At 34.6% G+C, this 20,595-nt stretch overlaps 4 protein-coding genes across 8 annotated transcripts in view; 1 reads left to right on the plus strand and 3 right to left on the minus strand.

Annotated features, from left to right (window-relative positions):
* Positions 1–20,595, minus strand: part of LOC125870467 (pyruvate kinase 1, cytosolic-like) — a 222,699-nt gene that overhangs the window by 67,940 nt on the left and 134,164 nt on the right. The gene's annotated exons all lie outside the window — the stretch shown is intronic.
* LOC125870043 (cytochrome P450 76A1-like) lies at positions 1,356–2,663 on the plus strand. Its single transcript, XM_049550410.1, has 2 exons — positions 1,356–1,593; positions 2,233–2,663. Exons 1-2 carry the CDS (start codon positions 1,356–1,358, stop codon positions 2,661–2,663), a joined length of 669 nt encoding a protein of 222 aa, XP_049406367.1.
* On the minus strand, positions 2,758–6,465 carry LOC125870474 (heterodimeric geranylgeranyl pyrophosphate synthase small subunit, chloroplastic-like). Of its 3 annotated transcripts, none has more exons than XM_049550910.1 (3): positions 6,308–6,465; positions 4,619–4,998; positions 2,758–3,512 (listed from the first exon to the last, which is right to left on the minus strand). In XM_049550910.1, exons 2-3 carry the CDS (start codon positions 4,958–4,960, stop codon positions 2,850–2,852), a joined length of 1,005 nt encoding a protein of 334 aa, XP_049406867.1. In that variant the 5' UTR covers positions 4,961–4,998; positions 6,308–6,465; the 3' UTR covers positions 2,758–2,849. The 3 variants fall into 3 exon arrangements, with proteins under 3 accessions (XP_049406867.1, XP_049406868.1, XP_049406869.1); XM_049550911.1 differs by having other exon boundaries at positions 4,619–5,001; positions 6,308–6,463; XM_049550912.1 differs by having other exon boundaries at positions 4,619–5,018; positions 6,308–6,451.
* LOC125870465 (protein PSK SIMULATOR 3-like) lies at positions 14,442–17,947 on the minus strand. The gene is made up of 2 exons (XM_049550896.1): positions 17,750–17,947; positions 14,442–16,451 (listed from the first exon to the last, which is right to left on the minus strand). Exon 2 carries the CDS (start codon positions 16,399–16,401, stop codon positions 14,659–14,661), a length of 1,743 nt encoding a protein of 580 aa, XP_049406853.1. The 5' UTR covers positions 16,402–16,451; positions 17,750–17,947; the 3' UTR covers positions 14,442–14,658.

Raw genomic sequence — 20,595 nt, forward strand, 5'->3', positions numbered from 1 at the left:
CTAAAATGTCATGTGCACCTCATCTTCAGAAGCTTGTCAAGTCATGTTTAACCCGCCCTCTATATACTACTACAATTTAGAAGGCCAACATCAACTCTCCACAATATGACGTGAATAATTAAGTGATAATATGGCGATCCACATTAAACACTTACATAAATTTTATATTTTTTTCTTTGATGTATAATTATTAACTCACATATTTGTTTTAATACTTTTAATATTCTTTTATGATAACGTATTTTGTATGACTTGACATACACAGGCAACACACTTATCAACAAAATCAACTCTCTAGAAACTGTGAACATTTTAGTTAAAAATATCACGCAATTCAATGTAATATTAGAGCAGGCAAATCTTGCTTGAATTATACTGTAACTAATTACAAAAATAAAAAATAAAAAAAAATCACATGGTTACTCTTAACAAAAACAAACATAGGTCTACATGTGAGTGAATATGCCCAAAAAAAAATAAAAAATACGTGTTGATCACGATTCCCTAATTTGGATCGTGACAACAAACATATAAAATAAGAATAGAAAGAAATATAAATTTGCTATTATAAAGGTAAAATGAATTGCTTATATCATACGAAGTCTTGATCTTTTTTGGAATCTTAGGTGAACACAAAATGCTTAATATACTACTTTTATTAATAATAGTGTTCAATTCTGAAGAAATAGCTAATAAATAGGCATAACTTAATAAGTTATATATATATTGTATTTATTTATTTTTTTAATAGGTGTAAAAAATCTAAAACGATACTTATTTTGAGGGCGAAGAAGTATTAGATAAAAGAGAAACCGTGAAAATTAACAGATGATTATGACTTTGTAATGTGAGTCAATCTCAAACTAATTTCATGGCCAGATCAAGTTCTATTATTTAATACCTTAAAAAATTGCAGCTAATTCAGTTTTTTAAAATAATTTACCCCGTAATTTCTTCGTTTCAATTCATGTGACATATTTTAACTTAACATAAAGTTAAAAGAAAAAAATAAAAGACTTAATATTTGTGTCTTATTAACCTTATTGCATCATTTGTATGACTGTAAAAGCTTCTTGTAGCGGAAGACTAGAACACATCGCGATTATAGAGGGGTTGGTAGGTGGGGGATGTCACGTTATGTTGGAGCAAGTACTTATATCACAACCTAAACCCTAATGTTTTGTGATAGAGAGATAATGGCGGAGCCACCTTATGCTAAAGGGTATCAAATGACACTCCTTCGTCTGAAAATTACATTGTTTAGCTAAGTCAATAAAATTTTAGTTTTATGTTATTCCACTACTAGCACCAGCGTGGAATGAACGCTGACAGAGCTCCTGCGCCACCCTGAAGCAATGGCAAGAGTAAAAGCAGATGTGGTTAAAGAAGCACTAAGATTACATCCTCCCCTTCCTTTCTTATTTCCAAGAAGAGTAATGCACGACACTAACTTCATGGGGTATGATATACCAGAAATCACTGAAGTGTTGGTTAACGTTTGGGCAATTGGAAGAGATCCTGAAAGCTGGGACGACCCTTTGGATTTCAAGCCCGAGAGGTTCCTTAACTTGANGAAACTCTATATATACATAGGTATATATATATAATATTTATATAAATATCAAGCGTGCCACCCACAGAACAAAATTGTCTTGTGGTGCCATGGTAGGTGGGCAACTTTAGAAGGTTGATGTTGCGGGTTCGAATCCCATTTGTACCTATTTTTTTGAGAAATTTGATGCAGACGTTTTTTAAGAAAAAAAAAAGCTCCAAGCACTGGCACAATTTTTATTTTTATTTTTTTATAATTGTTATTGACTTAAATTAAATTAATTACATTATTACTCCTTTGACTTTTCTTTTATTTGATTAAATACTCAATAAAAGTGTAATATCTTATTATTTACATTTTATTGATTGATTTATGATATATATCGAAAAGACAAATAATTTAATCAAATATAAAATTAATTTAATCGATAAGTCTATTTGGCACCCACGGACTCTAAATCCTGGATCCGCCACTGATGTCATGTTATGTTGGAGCAACTACTTATATCACAACCTAAACCTTAATGTTTTGTGATAGAGAGATAGTGGCGGAGCCACCTTATGCTAAGGGGTGTCAAATGACACTCCTTCGTCTGAAAATTACATTGTTTAGCTAAGTCAATAAAATTTTAGTTTTATGTTATTCCACTACTAGCACCAGCGTGGAATGAACGCTGACAGAGCTCCTGCGCCACCCTGAAGCAATGGCAAGAGTAAAACCAGATGTGGTTAAAGAAGCACTAAGATTACATCCTCCCCTTCCTTTCTTATTTCCAAGAAGAGCAATGCACGACACTAACTTCATGGGGTATGATATACCAGAAGACACTCAAGTGTTGGTTAACGTTTGGGCAATTGGAAGAGATCCTGAAAGCTGGGACGACCCTTTGGATTTCAAGCCCGAGAGGTTCCTTAACTCGAAATCTGATTTCAAAGGACAATATTTTGAGTTCTTACCATTTGGTGCTGGCAGGAGGATGAGTGTAGGCCTTCCTTTAGGTAATCGAATGTTGCACTTCGTTTTAGGTTCATTGCTTCATGAATTCGATTGGGAACTTCCTAGTAATATCAATCCTAGATCAATGGACATGAAGGAGCCAACATTTCATTAGACCGACTTTCATATTACATTTCTCTATAGCAGCCAAAATATATCCGGACAAACGTCAATGCCATAAAGAGGTGTGACAGTATTTAGCTGGGGACATAGAAATTATAGCTTCATTAACAAGACCTCTCCATACAACAAAGTTAAATAGTTCATGATGAAACACAAGACAACAATGCTAAATATTGATCTAGACTTGGTCTTCAATGCTAAAACCTCTATCTGCAGCATAATCAAGAAAACTGTAAAGTGGCATGACTTTATCGCCGTATTTCTCGAGACCATCTAACTCTCTCTTAGCCTGCGCTCTAAGATCCTCAGCAACTTTCACAGCCTTCTCAATGCCATAAACGCTGACATAGCTTTTGCCTTTCTTTTTCTTCCCCTCGGTTTTGTCCTCTGTCTTCTTTGCGTCCAATATATCGTCAACAACCCGATATAAGACACCAACAGCTCGACCATATTTTCTCATGTGTTGGATCTCCTCATCTGAAGCACCAGCCAAGAGAGCTCCACAAACGGCAGAGCACTCACCCATTTCACCATATTTCTTCTCTTGAACAAAATCAATAGCATTTGGTCCACCCTCAAGGTCAAGGAACTGGCCAGCAGCCATGCCAGTGGACCCCACAGCTCGAGCAATCTCTGTAATGACCCTGAGGACTCGATCCTCGGGAACTAGATCACTTGGAGTATGGGACACAATATGCTGGAAACCAAGAGGGAACAAGGCATCTCCGGCTAAAATTGCCATATCTACACCGAAAACTGTGTGATTTGCAGGCAGACCTCGTCGAGTTGTGTCATCATCCATGCAGGGCAAATCATCATGAATCAATGAAGCAGCATGAACCTAATATAAACAGATCCAGGTCAAATATGGAATTAAGATATAGCGTCAAATGTAAACATCAATACATACAACAGCAAATCTCAAGCTCAACCAGAGGATCAACCCACAAAGATATTGAGTTAGAGATCGCCCTATCAAATACAGTTAAAATTCATTCAGTGAGCACATTACACAAAATCAAACACAAAAATTAGTGATGCAAACGTGATGTAGTAAGCAGCTGGACCTACCTACTGTTGCATGTTTAGTTGCCTCAATCAAATTGATCTAAGATACCACCGTAATCAAAAAACAAAAAGTCAAAATGTTATATTTCTGCTTTTCAAAACTCTTTTTTCCTTAAACTGGATAAGCATGGCTAATACAAAGGTAAAATGGTTCGGGTGGGAAAGCTCAAGCATTAGATCATAGAAGCTTAATTTAAAAAGGTTATATATATATACACGACTGCTGCAGTTCAAAGGCCAGAAAGCAATAGTATCAAGCAGTTCATTTACCAGAACCACACACCCGACACCACACCCCAGCCAAATTTAATTTCTGCATTGGTTCAAGGATATGTTTGTGGAGACAAGCAAGGAGAAGATACTCAAGTTATTCGGTGCAGCTGTGGAGGATATGAGAGTCCTGAATAACAAAAACTAAAGGTTAACCCTACAACGTGGATGCTTTGCCTTTAGTTTATTATCCAACAAAAGATCCTCAATCAACTTAAGTAATGTTTGCACCTTTCTACCAAGGCTACAACGAGTGGAACAAGCAGAACAAAGTCTTAAGAAACAAATGAGGGTCAACCAGTGGTGTCCTCTATAATCCGAAACAAATAAATGAACAATACAAACAGAAAATTAGAAGGAAGAACAAGTTTTCATCTGTAAAATTCAACAAGGAAACTATCCACTTACCAAACCATATACATAGTTTCTCAGTAGTTCCATTTGACAATTTTCTTTGTAAACACCCCAACAACATCAATTTTATCTTCTTCTTTTTTTTCTTTTTTCGTGTGTGTGTGTGTGTGTGTGTGGGGGGGGGGGGGGGGGGGGGGGGGGGGGGGGGGGGGGGGGGGGTTGCCCAGCAAAGCGAATAAAGATGAAAGAACTAACCATCTCTAAGGCACAGGCAGTGGGAAAGGCAGCAAGCCGATTTCCACCGAAAAGCTCACAAGCTGCGACACACATGATGGGTGGGGACCTTTTGGTACCCTTGGCTAGGACAGAGTAGCGCATTGCCTCATAAATCTGATTTGGGTACTTAACTGGAACCGCCTCATCAAGTTTCTGGTTGATATCACTAATTAGAGTTGTCCAATAGGTCTTAAGATCAAACTTGATGGACTCAGACGCTGTCGAAACAGAAGAAGAGCACCGGATTGTTTTCTGCATAACCATGCGGCTCCTTGGAAGAAATAAACTAGGTGAACAGCTCATCACCATAGAGAAAACCATAATTGATTTATGTTCTCTTCTCTTTCCTTGATAGCTTCCTGCTAATATTCACAACCATCTGAGATAATTTGCAGTTAATTATGCATATTATATTACCCAACGAGCTTTCTCCACACAATCATCAACATTTGAGTGCAACATTGAAGTAAATACATTCAACATGCAAATCAGCACCACCTAAATTACACTTTTTTTAGTTTAGTGACATCTTCCAACCATCATCGGTTACAGTTACGGCACTCAGAGCCTCAGACAATAAACACTAATCAAACGGGAAAAACAAAATTTGAAAAATAAGCAAAAATATCAAGATTGCTACTAAAAAAACAAACATGTTATACACAAGCTGAAATTACAAAATTACTGCCAAGTGTTCCATCACTTCACCACATCACACTATCAACTCTTCATCCCAAAAGAACACGGCAGACAACACAAAGTAATTAACTATTAGCAGGAAATGAAATATCTCCCATCTTGCAGACAAGCTTACACAGGCCACATGGAAGAGTGAACATGACCCAATTTACTAAACGTATCACCCTGAGTCCAACTGATGGCCTAAACAATTAATCTCAGTTTATCCTTCTTGCTCACCATTTAAAGTCTAAGGTGGCTAATATTCATCAATAAATCACTTACCCCTCAACCCCAAATTAGTTTGGGTAAGCTAAATCAACCTTTTTATCCATTCCGCTCTATGTATTCAAAGAACTCATCGTGGTTAGACTATCATTAGACTTAGAGGTTGTTAGTTATGGGTTCATCTAAACTCATGAACCAAATCGCTTTGGCTCAAACTCTATATATGTGTTAAAAACTTCACTACATAAGTACAAATCATTGATTCCCAACCCATTTAGAATCCTGAACTCGACCCATAAAATTCAAACCCTGAATCCGCCTCCATGTAGACTGGCTCGGACACTTCATATGTATCCCGAATTCCATTCTGCTCTATGTTTTCAAAGAATTCATCATAGTTAAGACTATCATTAGACTATGGGTTTGTTACTTACATGTTCATCCGAAACCTATGAACGTGAACCCAATAACTTTGGCTCATACTCTATATATGTGTTAAATATTTCACTAAACAAGCACAAACAATTACAATTCCCAATCCATTTAGAATCCTCATGTCGAACCCATAAAATTCAAATCCTGAATACACCTCTAGTTAAACTACTCATCAACCTATCGCAACCCTCCTACTTTACACCAATACAACATCGCCGAGTTCTAAGGAGTTAATTAGAAACAAACAAATTAAACTTGTTGGAAATTTAACAAGGAGTTAACTAATGTAAAAAAAAGTTTTTTTTTGGAGAGATTCAAGAGTTGTACCTTAACAGCAACGGGGAATTTGATTCGCCGGTGAATCTGCTCTCCGGCGCCGGCGAAATCGGCTTATCTACTTTCAGTTCTCAGTAATTTCTATCTATTTAGTTCGGATCTCAGACTGTGTATGTCAAACGGATTTTAGTTCAGATTCGTTAAATAACTATCAATTCTTACCAAATGGAAATAATGTGCCACTACCTAAAATATGATTTTAAGTAAATATTTTCGAAAACAGTCTCTCTATTTTATAGACAGTGGTAAGGTAACATATGCATCTATTTTATCCTTTTTCGGATCCGCTTGCACTTTATTCAATTATTTGGGTTGTTGTTACTTATTGTTTCATATTGTATTTTATTGAATTTATTTGGCAAAAGGCATAAATTGCCCCCTAAACGTATACCCAAAAGTCATTTACACACTTTAACTAATGGGGTGACCTATTACACACCTTAAGTACATAAAAGTATATTTATTTCCCCCTTCCGTCACCCAACCCAGGACATTATGCCTAGAGTGAAAGCCACTCGCCTCCTATTTAAGCCACGTAATAAAAGACCCCAATCCGATTCATTTGACCCAAACCCGTTTCTTTTCACCCAAACCCGTTTCTTTTCACCCAAATCCATTTTATTTTACCCTAGTCCATTTATTTCACCCACCCGTTTCTTTCTCTAAGAACACCAAAACCTAATCGAAAAAATTCATCTGTAAATCCTAATTTTAGCTAAAGATTTCTTCGATTTTGTGGTGTTTTTGAAGCATCCTTGTAGTTATATTTGAAGAACATTGTCGATCGAGGCGTTCATCATTTGGTGGAAGCAAATCGGTGGTTACTAGGGTTTGGTGGGTACAATCGAGACGTTCATCGTTCATAATTTGTTGTCGTCTCCATATTTGAAAGGTCAGTCAAACATTTCTAGGGTTACTTCATAGTTCATACTTTTTAGCTTAGGGTTATTTCATCTTTATTTTTTTTTTCAAGTTTATTGTATGTCGTCTTTCATTCACATGATTCCCCGTTGTTGTTGTATATGTTTTGTCGTTGTTGTTGAGGGTTAACTGATAACATTATTTTCAGGTTAAAATGTCTTTTGAATTGATTACTTTGAGATTTTACCACGGTGGTGTTATTAAGATTGGAAAAAAGGAATACAAGGGGAAACCATATCATGGTGGAGGAGTTTATGAGTTTTTAGATGTTGATATAGATAGGTTATCTTATTTTGAATTGAGGGATTGTCTGAAAGAGTTGGGGTATGAACCTGGACAATGTGTGTTGTATGTAAAACTTCCTAGAAGTACTGCTATGTTAGAAATCAAATCTGACTATGATACTATATTAATTGCCGAGTGTTTGAGTCATGGAGATATTTTGGACTGTTTTGTGTGTCACTTTGTTGCTGATCCTGTTTTGGTCCCACCTTTATTGGAATATGGGGAAAGTAGAGTAGGTGAGGGAGCATCTCAAAACAGTGGGCCTAATGCATCTTTTGATGCTGAATTAGAACCAACATATGAGGCCCAAGAAAATGCCACACATGAGGCCCAAGAAAATGCCTCAAACCTTGCCTCAAACCCTGCCCCTGCCCCTATCCATCCTTCTACTGATCCAACTCTTGACCATGTTCATCCTTCCTCTGATCCAATTCCTGACCCTGTCCATCCTTCTAATGAACAAGATTCAGATAGAGAATCATTGAATGGGGGGGGATTTAATGGGAGTGATGTAGATGATGAACTAAGAAGTTTTAGGGAGGAAAAGAGTAAAAGAAAGAGAAGGAAAAGGGGAGAAAGAGCTCCATTGCCTGATCATGTCAAGTTAGGAACAGAAAAAAAAGGGCCAGATGCTGGGTATGATGAATCTACAGGTGGTAATAGAAATAACTTAGAAGGTAAGTTAGCTGGTGATGAGCCTTATTATCCCTCAGATGAAGCTGCCAGTTTTGAAACAGATCCAGATGCTTTCAGTGATGATGAAGAAGAGGTTCAACAAAGAGAGAGAGTTAAGCCAAGAAGGAGAAAGAAGGTGAATAGAGTTGTATTTGATGCATCTTCTCAGAAAGTAGTGTGGGAATTGGGTCTTGTATTTGAAAGTGTTAATGAGTTTAGATCTGCTGTTACCAAATATGCTGTTGCTGAACATGTTGCAATTGAAATGTATATTAATGAACCAACAAGGGTAAGGGTTAGGTGTACAGTTGGTTGTCCTTGGGTTTTATTTGCTAGCTTTGATTCTAGGACAGATAATTTTGTTGTAAAGACATACAATCCAGTTCACAAATGTGATCCTACTAATAGGAACAAGCTTTGTAATAGCAAGTTCTTATCTAGTCACTACTGTGAAAGGATAAAGGAACAACCTGACATTAGAATCTTTGAGTTTCAAGGACTTATTAAAAAAGAATTGGATTTATATGTTGGAAGAACAGTGTGTAGGAGAGCAAGAAACAAAGTATTACAGGAGTTAATGGGTGACTATGTTCTTGAGTTTGGGAGGATTTTGGACTACAAAGATGAGTTGCTAAGAACTAATCCAGGTAGTACATGTGTAGTCAAGCTTCATGAAGAAACATTTGAAAAAGGTAGAAAAATGTTTCAAGGCTTCTACATATGTTTTGATGCAATGAAGAAGTCCTTCTTGGCTGGTTGTAGGAGGTGCATTGGTTTGGATGGTTGTTTTCTAAAGGGAGTATCTAAAGGTCAATTATTAGTTGCTGTTTGTAAAGATGGGAACAATCAAATGCTACCACTGGCTTGGGCAGTAGTTGAAGTTGAAAATAAGTTTACTTGGGCATGGTTTGTCAAACTTCTAAAGGAAGATCTTCAGTTGGGAGATGGTACAGACCTCACAATCATATCAGATATGCAAAAGGTTAGAATATTTATTGATTTTTTTGATTTATTTCATGTCTTAAATGCCATTTATTTATTAATGTCTTAGTTTAATTAGTTTTATGTCTTGAATTTTCTTATAGGGTCTTGAAATTGCCATAACTGATCATTTGCCAAATGTTGAGCATAGAATGTGTGCTAGACACATCCTTGCTAACTGGTCAAAGAGATGGAGAGGTCTTGAGAGAAAGAAATGTTTCTGGAGGTGTGCAAGGTCTACTTTTGAGGCTGAGTTAAAAGATAACATTAGTTATATGAAAAGGTTGGGCAATAATATAGTTGATCACTTGTTGTATTATAATCCTGAAAGATGGAGCAAGTTTTACTTCAATTTTACCTCAAAATGTGATGTTGTAGACAATAACATGGCTGAATGTTTCAATTCATGGATATTAGCAGCAAGGCATAAGACTATAATTACAATGCTTGAAGAAATTAGGGTGAAAATGATGAAAAGAATAGGGCAGATGAGAGAGTTTTGCAATACTTGGATATGCGACATTTCTCCAATGGCAATGAAGGTTCTACAAGATAACACAGCTAAGTCTATGAAATGCAGCATTGAATGGAATTCAGATACAGGGTATGAGGTACTTCATGGACCATACAGACATGTAGTTGATATTCAAAGGCAAATATGTAGCTGTAGAGCATGGATGTTGAAAGGCATACCATGTCCTCATGCAATAGCTGCTCTTCACCATAGGAAATTGGACCCAATCAACTACATTTCTCATTGGTATAACAGAGAAACATACATGAAGACATACAACTACTTCATTCAGCCAGTTATGAATTTGAAAATGTGGCCAGAATCACAAAACATCTCTGTGATACCACCTCCTGTTAGGAAGATGCCAGGAAGGCCTGGCAAGAAAAGGAAGAAAGAGCAAGGTGAAACCAGTAAAACTGGAAAATTATCCAAAAGAGGGATTGAGATGTCATGCAGCACTTGTCATAACAAGGGTCACAATAAAAGAAAGTGTCCTCTTGGTGCACCTGCTTCTGGCACAAGCTTTACTGCTGGACCAAGTTCAAGACCTGCTGCTGGACCAAGTTCAAGACCTCCTTCTGGCCCTGCTGCTGCACCAACATCAACACAAACTGTTGTCCCTGCTGCTGCACCAACATCAACACAAATTGTTGGCCCAAGAGCAACACCTAATGCTCCAACTGAAAGAGGAAGGGGTAGACCAAAGGGTTCAACAGAAAAGGTGATATAGTTTCCTTTATTTACTTCATGTATAAGTTTTAAATAAGTTGCTTTACTGAATATTTTGTTATTTTTTAGGGTAGTGTTGCTAGCAGAACAAGAATGGTTGGAATGGGTGCACTACACACACAAAGTGGTGCTACTATTATTAATGTAAGTTCCCTATTTCTATACTTAAATATCATTTATTATTTTTTCTTTAATCACAAATTAAGATTATTTATATTCATTTGAACAGCCTGGAATGCCCAGTGAAAGCTTTAGAAATGTGAAGTCTTCAGCAGTTGTCACTGGAGATCTTGGACATAAACCACCATGTGGTGTGAAATGGAAAGGAAAACAAGCTATGACATCAAGCCAACTTGAAGAGATGAGGGGAAGCAAACAAATGGAGACTAGGTCTAAGGCTGCACATTTGAGCCTAGAGAGCTCTAATGCAATCTAACTTGTTTTGGTAGATTTTTGTTGGTAATGTAATGTAGACATTTGTTTTGTTGGGTGATAGACAATGCAATGCACTTTATCCCTATTTAGTACCCTTATATTTAAGACAATGAATTGCAGTTGTGACTGCATTTTGATTTGTGGTGTTTGATTATGTAACTGCTTTGACATATATTAACTTCTATTTTGATTAATGATTATGCAGTTATGAATGTCTGTTTATGTAACAATATTGCTTCTCTTTTAGTGATGGTTTCTGTGTTTATGGAGGGCAATAAGTGACTACTTAAGCAGTGGCTACACAAACGTATAGTTTAGACAGTTGAGCAGATAGTTGTACACACTAAATATATAGTTTATGACCAAATACAAAATCAAATACTTGCAACAATAAATGAGACAAATTAAGCTAAGGAAAGCTTTGTAAATTCTTTTCATTACACAAAAGCCTTACAAGTTCAACACAATATTGCAAATTTTTGGTACAATAAGAGATCATGACAATTTCCTTGAATGTCCTTCTCCTTTCAGAAACAATACTCTTTGAAATACTAAACTTACACCTAAAATACAAACACACAACAGAGCAATCCAAAGTTGTTTCTCCCTTTTCTTGGACTTGGCCAATTTGTTTTTCCATTTCTTTTCAACTGCTTTCATCTTCTTCAAATCATCATCAAAATTGTCCATTTTTGACTCCTTCTTGTTCATATCTATTTTGCTTTCCATGGATTTGGTCGACTTAGTAGGCTTGTTGATTTCCTTATCCGAAGTTTCAACTTTTCGAGAAGATTCAACACTATGTTCAAGCTCCGCAATTCTTCCCAACAACTTGGGAATCACAAATTTGGATCTTGGATCAATATAATCATCTTTCCAAAGCCAAAAATCGCATGATCTAGCATTCTTAAAAAACAAAACGAATCATTCTATGGCTCTTGAAACAACAAAACGAATTATTCAACTCTTAAAAAAGATTAACTTACCCCATAGTAAGGACAACCCCAATATCTTCTACTAGGATTTCTCGGGGTCCAAGAGGTCAGCAAAGGCAAAACAAATCCGTGTTTGCATCGTACCTCTTCCAATTCATGATCTTCCTCTTGTAAACAGAGCCTAGTCAAGCTTATTCGAGCCATTGTAGCACCTTAATAAGAATTACCGCGAATCAAAGAACTAAAAATTCAAAATACGAAATAGATAGAAACAAATCAAAATGAAAAAGAGAGAAATGAATCAAAATGGAAAAGAGATGAATGAATAATAATGAAAAAGAGGTACCTTTGATTCAAAAGAAGGAATTTTGAACTATGTTTGAATTTAGGGTTCTTGATTCAGATTTTTGGTGAAAATTTAGGGTTTTTGTTCAATAGGGTCGGGTGGGTGGGTTATGTGAAGGGAATGGGAATATAACCGTTGGGTTAGATTTTTTTAATTAAAAAAATAAATAAAAATGACTTTATTAGCGTGTTGACGCGCTCAACTATGTGGAGCGAAACGCGCCCTGGGTTGGGTGACGGAAGGGGGAAATAAATATACTTTTATGTACTTAAGGTGTGTAATAGGTCACCCCATTAGTTAAAGTGTGTAAATGACTTTTGGGTATACGTTTAGGGGGCAATTTATGCCTTTTGCCAATTTATTTTAATGAATATAGTGTTCGGATAGATTGTATCATTTTGCATCATTACACAATGTCACATATCCATAATTTGAATGGTTAACATCCCAATAAAGTAAGATATGGGATAGAGGTACTACGAAAGGTAGAATACAAGATTAAATATAATTATTAAATAATAAATAAATAAAAATAAGAAAAAAAATTAAAGTAACGACACCATCACACTATTCAAACATTACCTAAAATGAAGTTTTTTCATCATTATCGATTATCTAATGATGAATTTAAAAGATATAATACAATAGAATCAACGTATCAATAAAAATACAACCACGGTATTTTACTCCAAAATACATTGAATTAATATGGTTTACTATGAATATCTAGTGTAGATAATTTTTTGTCAATATTCACATTTAGTAATAACCTATTTGGTTAAACTTTAAGAAAACACTTCCTTTTAAAATTAAAAAAAACAGATTTTTTTTTTAAATAATATGCAAAAGAAAAATGTATTTTGGGAATAATATAGAAGTAAAAGTAAAAAATGAATTAAGAGTTTACTTATTGAGTTTTTGATATATACATAGAGTTTGATTCATATTTATTGCATTTTGTTAGGAATCTGAACTTTACCCCTATTAGTATCCAAGTAATAGATTATGATATGATGGTTGAAATTATTAGGGTATATCTATTATGATCACGAACTTGAATTGTGGATATCGTTTCTTATAAAAATGCGAGATAGAGTTACATTGAATAGATCCTTGTGAGTGGATTCTAACTTAAATCTCATGCCTAACGAAACCTAATGCATTGAACTATTTTTTTTTTTCTCTAATGTTTATATATTATATAGCAGTATGCACTTATTACACATTCTTAAGAATTTATATCCTAACACATAAATTAGGATTAAAAAAAGTCATGCGTACACCTTTTTAATAAGTTTTTTAAGATATATGTAAATGAAAAATACGATAAGTATTTTGAGTCGGTGGAAGTAATACTTTTTGGGAGTCAACACCACACCCCATTATCTCTTTAAGTACAAAACTCACCAAGAAAGTAATTCAAGTCATTTCCCAATTAACTAAAATTTTCTTCCACTAAAAATGTATTATATTATTTATTTATTTATAAAGCAACATTTTCCACTAAAAAATGTATTAAACATCACTAACCCATTGTGGACCAAGAACTTTTAAAGAAAATAATGTAATACTAATCTGTACTAATGGCCCAACAGCCTGGATAAATGTTTTATTGTCCAACTTTGTCTTCCTTTTTGTTCTTCAAAATGTTTTCTTTCTATCTCTTTGGAATGATTAATTTTTGTTTGTCCATACATATATGATTTCAAATATAATATTTGCAAATTAGGGTTTGGTTATGATATTTGGTCCATGACCTTATATGCGAATCTAGAATCTAGAGTCAACAAGTTCTGAATGAGCGAAATTTTAGTACATATATTACTTTTATATGGATAATATAGTTCGAGTTGAAAGCACTAGCTTCAGTTAAAGCCATTATGTAACTCAGGCATGATCATAGACTATGAATTTATACAATTATGTTTTCAAAGAAAGCATTACATTGTTTGACTAATGAAACAAATGCATTAACATATCCAGTGTAATTCCAGAATGGGAGGTCTGGAGATGGATGTACATAGGCATTATCCCTACCTCGTAAAGATAAAGAAGTTGTTTGTGATAGACCCTCAACTTAAAATAAAGCAATTTCAAAAAAAAAAAAAACTATAAAGATGAAAATAGTAATAACGACAACAACATGCCTAGTGAAATCCCACGAGTGGGGTCTGGAGAGAGTAGAGTGTACGCAAACCTTAACCCTACCTTGTGGAGGTAGAGAGGCTACTTTCGGAGGACCCTCAGCTCCAATGAGAACAATAACAATAACGAAATAATGTGAAACGGAGAGCAGTAGACAACATTCATTAATTCTCCAAATAACAAAGTTCTTGAGTATATATAAATCAATAGAAGAGCACAAGTTTTATGTCAACATGAGGAATGAACAGTTTGGTTATCAGATGGAACCTTAAGCAGCAGCAGGAAGAAACAAAGAATGTACAAAACCTCACTACAAACTCAATCAAGCAAACAACAAACTCATCTTTAAGTGATTCTGATCAGTCATTTAGGTGTATTAATCATGATACATGTGGTACGCGTTCGAGTTACTATCCCTGTGGAGAAAATACTCACTGCTAGTTCTACCGCAAGATGACTCCATCAACGGTTTTGCACTAACCTCTCTTCCGAATCTTGAAAGGTAATTCAGACCCATGAGAAGTTCAATGACTGCTGCTTCAGTTCTGGTTTGGTTTGCAAAGTAGAGCGTCTGCACGAGAAGCACGTTAGCCCCATAAACCAGTCGTTGTTTCTCAAAGTTCCGTTCAGAATGCCACCTTATCGTGTTATGAGCGAGTGGAGACAACCATTCTAATATCCTTCCGAGTGCCAAACTCCACTCTGCTGCAAGAGAAGCATCATAAACAGATGAAGTCAATGATTTAGCGAACAATTTTAATCTTAACCTTAGAGAGTTTCTAATGCTAGCAGGCAGCATATTGTATAGATCATCTCTTGCATCAAGACTGATTAAATGTGGAGCTGACGCCAGTTTCTCTATAAGTATGATGATGTTCGCGTACTTGAGTGTCAAAGCAGCATAACCAAGAGTATCTTCAGGAACGATTAACAGCTTTCGCTTGAAATTGAAAAGAGAAGCTTTAGTCAAAATTACGCCATTGGAGGAGGCAGGAACAGGATTCGTGTCTTCAAACTTATCGGTATCTTTTTGGAAACTGTCATCTGATTTTGAGACGTCGCTGTTGGAAGGCATGCAACTCTCAAGAACAGGTGAATCAGTGCCGCTATTTATGCATCCTTTAAAAGATCCAACATTAGCAAATCGCCTGGATCTCGGCTGTGGTGGCTTTCCGCAAAAGACAGATGACTGTCGAAGAAGAGACTTTCTATTAGTTGGTCTATCTTTATTCCCACTTAGACCAAGGCTTGAAAATGACCTGCCTATAGAACCTAAATAAGATTCCGACGTGCTATTTTCAGATGGATAAACAGAGGACAGAGTAAGAGCAGATATAGACCGGCTACGATCAAGATAACCGTTATCAATGCCCTCAAAATGGTTGCTTCCTCCGGAAACTCCTGTCTGATTTGTCCCGAATAGGTACTTAATCCTCATAATTATTGTGAAAATAGATCGAAGCAAAAGACGAACAGTATAGTCATATGTTCTAACCCAAGGAGACATTTCTCTCAAATTCTTCACTTCCTCTCGTTGCCATATAACCTTTTGCCTAAACTCGAGCAGTTTCATCTGACCTGAACTAGCACCAGCCTGCATCCGCCTCAGTGTTTGCTCAAGCTCAGCGAGCACTTCGAGCTCCTGATACAATTGAGTCGTGGCTGCAACAAATCTCTCCATTTTCTTAACCTTGCGCTCCATTTTCTTAAGCTTATATCTCCATGCACACCCATTAAGTTCGATTTCGACTGGATCTTCAAATATTCGTTCAAGATTGTGATAAACTGGATCAGCACATCTCTTACCGAGCGAAGTCAATGACTTCGTGAGAGATCCCAAATTGTCAATTATCTCTGCAATAGCAAGATCCATAAGATATTTGTCATCTTCAGCAACAAGCTTCTGAATGCCAAGTGAACTCGAGATTTCTTCTCTTAACTTGTCAATTCGTCTTTCATTTAGGCACTGCCACAAGTTAACCACCTTAGACATCAAAGTTGCAATTTCAAATGCAAGAATTCCTATCACATTCTTCCTCTCGGGCTCTGAAGCAGAGCTCTTCCGCGAAGTTCTCCACAAATTAAAAAATGATTCCGTCACAGTTTCGACTCCCATCATGCCCCAGTACAAAAACAGAACTAGATTATAATCTCAGGAATTCCACCTACCTGTTGAAAAGAGAAGAGATAACATTAGCCACCATGACAATGACCAGACAACAACTTTGAAAAAACATTGCTTAAACCACCATAATGTGTATTCGTCATGATGATCCGACTAATAAAGCTCATCTTATTACTCTAAAAGCAGCATATGTACTCCGAATCCAAAATCTCGCAACTTAGCAATTTATATTCAGAAAAGAAAAAGGACAAGAAGAATAGCAAATATTCTTTCCTTTCTGGTTTCCAACTAATAGCTGAAATCCCTTTTTTTCTTGTTCTCTTTTCAATCTAACTCTTCGACATCCTTAAAGATGCAATTTTTATCAAAGCAAATAACTAAAGTCCAACAAAAACTACTTTCACCAACACATTTTCAACTTGTTATCTACAGAAACTTGAAAAAGGCACAAGTCAAGGCTGTGGCTATTTACTTCCATTCAGGTTTCAGAATAACTGATAGAACAAGAAAACAAAACTCAAACAGAGAAGAAAAGTCAGAAATTTAAGAACAAAACAAACCCCACATTCTAGTTTTTCCATATCTTTTGCCAATTAAGAAAAACAACCTCAAGAAACAAAGAAAATACAAAACCCTATTTCCAAAATTAACTGAACACACCCATGAAATTCCAAACCTTTAAATTGAAAAAGGCGTTCTTAGTAAACTGATTATCAGCTGAAATTTCAACAAAGAGATCATCTTTACAAAGAAAGAAACATTAAAAACCATCCTTCCGTAAAATCAAGATTCAAATTTGACCCTTCTTCAAACAATAAATAAGCAAATACATAAATTCTTTGCTACAACCTGAAAATCAACTATATCCCCAAGAAAAAACATAAAGATTCCATCTTTAGCCCATTTTGCACTTAAATCATCTTCACCATCAAACAAACAAAAACAAAATCTTTACAACAAAAATGCAGCAAATAAATAAATTCTTTTGCCACAAACTGAAGATTAACAGTAACCCAAACAAATAAAGATTCCAATTTTACCCTTTTTCTTCACTAAATTCATCTTCACAATCAAACATAATATGAACATCACAAAAAATAAAATAAAAAACAAATCTTTACAACAAAAATGCTTCAAACAAATAAATTATTTGTCACAAGGTGAAGATTAACTCTACCCCCACCCCCAAAAACAAAAAAAAGATTCCATTTTTAGCAATTTTTTTGTCACCTTCACCATCAATCAGAATATGAACAAAAGAAGAAGAAAATACATATCTTTACAACAAAAATGCAGCTAAAAGAACACCAAAAAATCCCAAGAAAAGAAAATTAAAACTCACCCTTCGTTTGGAAAATGAGAAGTAAGCTGAAAAATCTGAAGAAACATTTGATTCTTTGAGAGAGAAAGAGAACTGAGCTGTGAGGGTGAAGGTTTATAACGTACGCACCACCAGCGCAAAATAGGAAGGATCCGTAACAGAAAAAGGGAGAAATGTAGAATTTGTGCTACTTTACACTTGAAATTTTATGAGTAGGCTAATAATAAAAAGGGAAAGATGCTAAAGTGCGCCGTAAGAACCGAAGTAATATAATTTGTAATTATCTGATATTTTTATTCTTTTTTAAATATATTCACTTTTACGAAATGCCACTGTAATTTTTTCTTGTTTTGGCTGTCTCTTTGGGGAATTTAATGGAGCATATCCCTGTTGGAATGTTTTTTTCTATTTTGGTTTTTGATAGGGTTGGATTCGAGTTCTGAGAATGAAGAAGTTTTTGAATAAAATGTATTTTACCTTGAAAGTGAAATTTACGATATAAATTTGAATTAGTTGGATTTCAAAATAGGTAGTAGACATCGAGGAAAAATAAAAGAGATAAGTTTATCGTTGAGGCTATTGTATAGTGGTACGTATTCTTCATTGTTAATCGAGAGATCTTGGATTTGAGTTATGATAATGTAGTCGTCTTTCATAGAGATTGTTTTACCTCCAAAGTGAAAATTTACTGTATGAATTTGAATTAGTCGAATCTCAATACAAACATTGAACACTAGATAAGAAACAACATAATTGAAGTTATTCGTTAGAGGTTATCATACTGTAGTAAGTATATCCTTCATTTTTATTTGTAATTAGAGGTAATGAATTCAAACTTTAAGAATGAAATTGATTTTTATAAGTAGCACATTTTACCCTCAAAATAGGATTTCACGGAGTAGTCGGGCTTTAAAATGGATATGAAATATCTGATGAGGAAAAACAAAAATTACTAAAAGTTGTGAAGTTAATTAATAGAAATCTATGGGCTGTTTGACCACAAATCTTTCATTGTGATTTCAGAGATACTAGGCATATGATGTGTCTAACAATATTCTTATTTATTCATTTTATTATTTTATATATATTCATTGTTATTGATTATGATGATGTGCTAGTTGTTTTAATATGTTCTTGCATGTAATGTGTCTCTTCAAGTGCTTGTTGAGATTAGTTTTATACTATAGTTTTGTTATTAAATTTTATAAAACACGAGGAGACTATGTGTCTATTAGGAAAACATCAAGATATGTCATATCCTTAATCATTGATTTATCCAATACAAACTCTTACTAATTTGTTTTAATTAGACATGCCTCATTTAATCAATAGAATAGCTCGTTCGCTTATATTGGGAAGAGATGATTAGATAGGACATGATATATCACATATTACTAAGGATATGATCATAGATGAGAGAACATGGAAGTCAAGGATTATAGTAATAAATAAATAGTAGTCGCGCACCGTCTAATTTCACTTGTCAATGGTACTGTTATTTCCTTGTTCTCCTACCTTCTCAGACTTTGAATTTGTTATTACATGTTGTTTTCTTTCTTTTGGTTCTCATATTGATTGTTGTTACAACTGCTAGTTTTTTTTTTACTGTATTTTTTTTTCTGCTTGTTTGATATGTTTTACTTGAGTCGATGGTCTATCAGAAACAGTCTCTATTCTTATATGGTAAGGTTGCGTACACCACAGTCTTTTTAAACCTCACTTGTGAATTTTCACTGAATATGTTAATTGTTTGAACACTTAAAAATTGTATTCTTGCATACCTAAATTAATGTCTAGTTTCTACAATGAATGGAGGAAATTTGGGGGCATTTGAGAAATGGTCTTTTATGTCACTTTTTAAATTATGACCCTTTAGCTCATAATTGTTAAATTTGTCTTCAAAAGGAAAAAAAGATAAATCATCCAACTACTCCATTTTCAAAGGGAAAGTTTTGTCCACTAGATTAATGAAAATATAATCTAAACAATTGCCTCAAATTGGTCATATAATGCAAATATTCTGAAAATTAGTAAGATTATAAACACATTTTGTAGTGTGATTCTTCTATAATGATCCATCAAATGTTGTCCTTTGAAATATGTATAAAGAAACGGAGAAAGAGTAGAAATAATGTGGTTTAACTTTGTTAAAAAATCGCAAGGATGACTGAATTGATATTGCAAGTGATATTCATAAAGGATGACGTCTTTTCAATTGTACACGTCATATTGGGTTTGTCTAGTGAATTGTACATCTCATGTGTGGTTTGCAATTTATTGTACATAAATAAATTTATTCCGTGCACACTAAAAAAATAGTGATTCCAGATTTTCTAAGGATTTCAGAAAGAAAAGAAAAAAGAACTTTTTTCCAAAAGAACTTTAAAATTTCGTCATTTTAGTCAAATCAATTATTTGATATTTGGATAAAATAGAATTAAAGATAAGAAACAAACTAAAATCAAGTAGTAAAAGTTACCTCATGAAATTATATAGTGACATCATGCTTCCTTTCTATAATAATCTTGTGGGATAAAGATTCCATTTGAATTAAATAATTAAAAATATCTAATACTAACTAATAAGTATATAAGATATTAAAAAATATTTTAAAAAATTATTAACATGTCAATTCAGTAGAACTCTGTAATTTTATCCTAAACCACGTATTATGCCTATGAATTCTCTTATTATGTATAGTAATTTGTCAAGTAACCTATAAGCTTCATTTTTTTAATTCAAAAACTCGTAAACTCAAAAGTTTTGTTTAATCTTTAGTTATCAATCATGTGTTTGAATAGAAGTGTTTGAAATTAAAATAAACAACAAATTTATCAATATTTGTAGCTTCTCATTTGCTTGTTTAA

This window comes from Solanum stenotomum, chromosome 7 (genome assembly GCF_019186545.1).
Source record: "Solanum stenotomum isolate F172 chromosome 7, ASM1918654v1, whole genome shotgun sequence".
Taxonomy (NCBI): Eukaryota; Viridiplantae; Streptophyta; class Magnoliopsida; order Solanales; family Solanaceae; genus Solanum; species Solanum stenotomum.

What these genes read in the sequence shown, in the direction of transcription:
- LOC125870465 (XM_049550896.1), bottom strand. Translation starts at nt 16,401, where the DNA reads ATGATGGGAGTCGAAACTGTGACGGAATCATTTTTTAATTTGTGGAGA.
- LOC125870474 (XM_049550910.1), bottom strand. Translation starts at nt 4,960, where the DNA reads ATGGTTTTCTCTATGGTGATGAGCTGTTCACCTAGTTTATTTCTTCCA. An exon ending in CTGCCTGTGCCTTAGAGATG is followed by an intron (nt 3,513 to 4,618) that starts GTTAGTTCTTTC and finishes TGTTTATATTAG; the next exon opens with GTTCATGCTGCTTCATTGAT.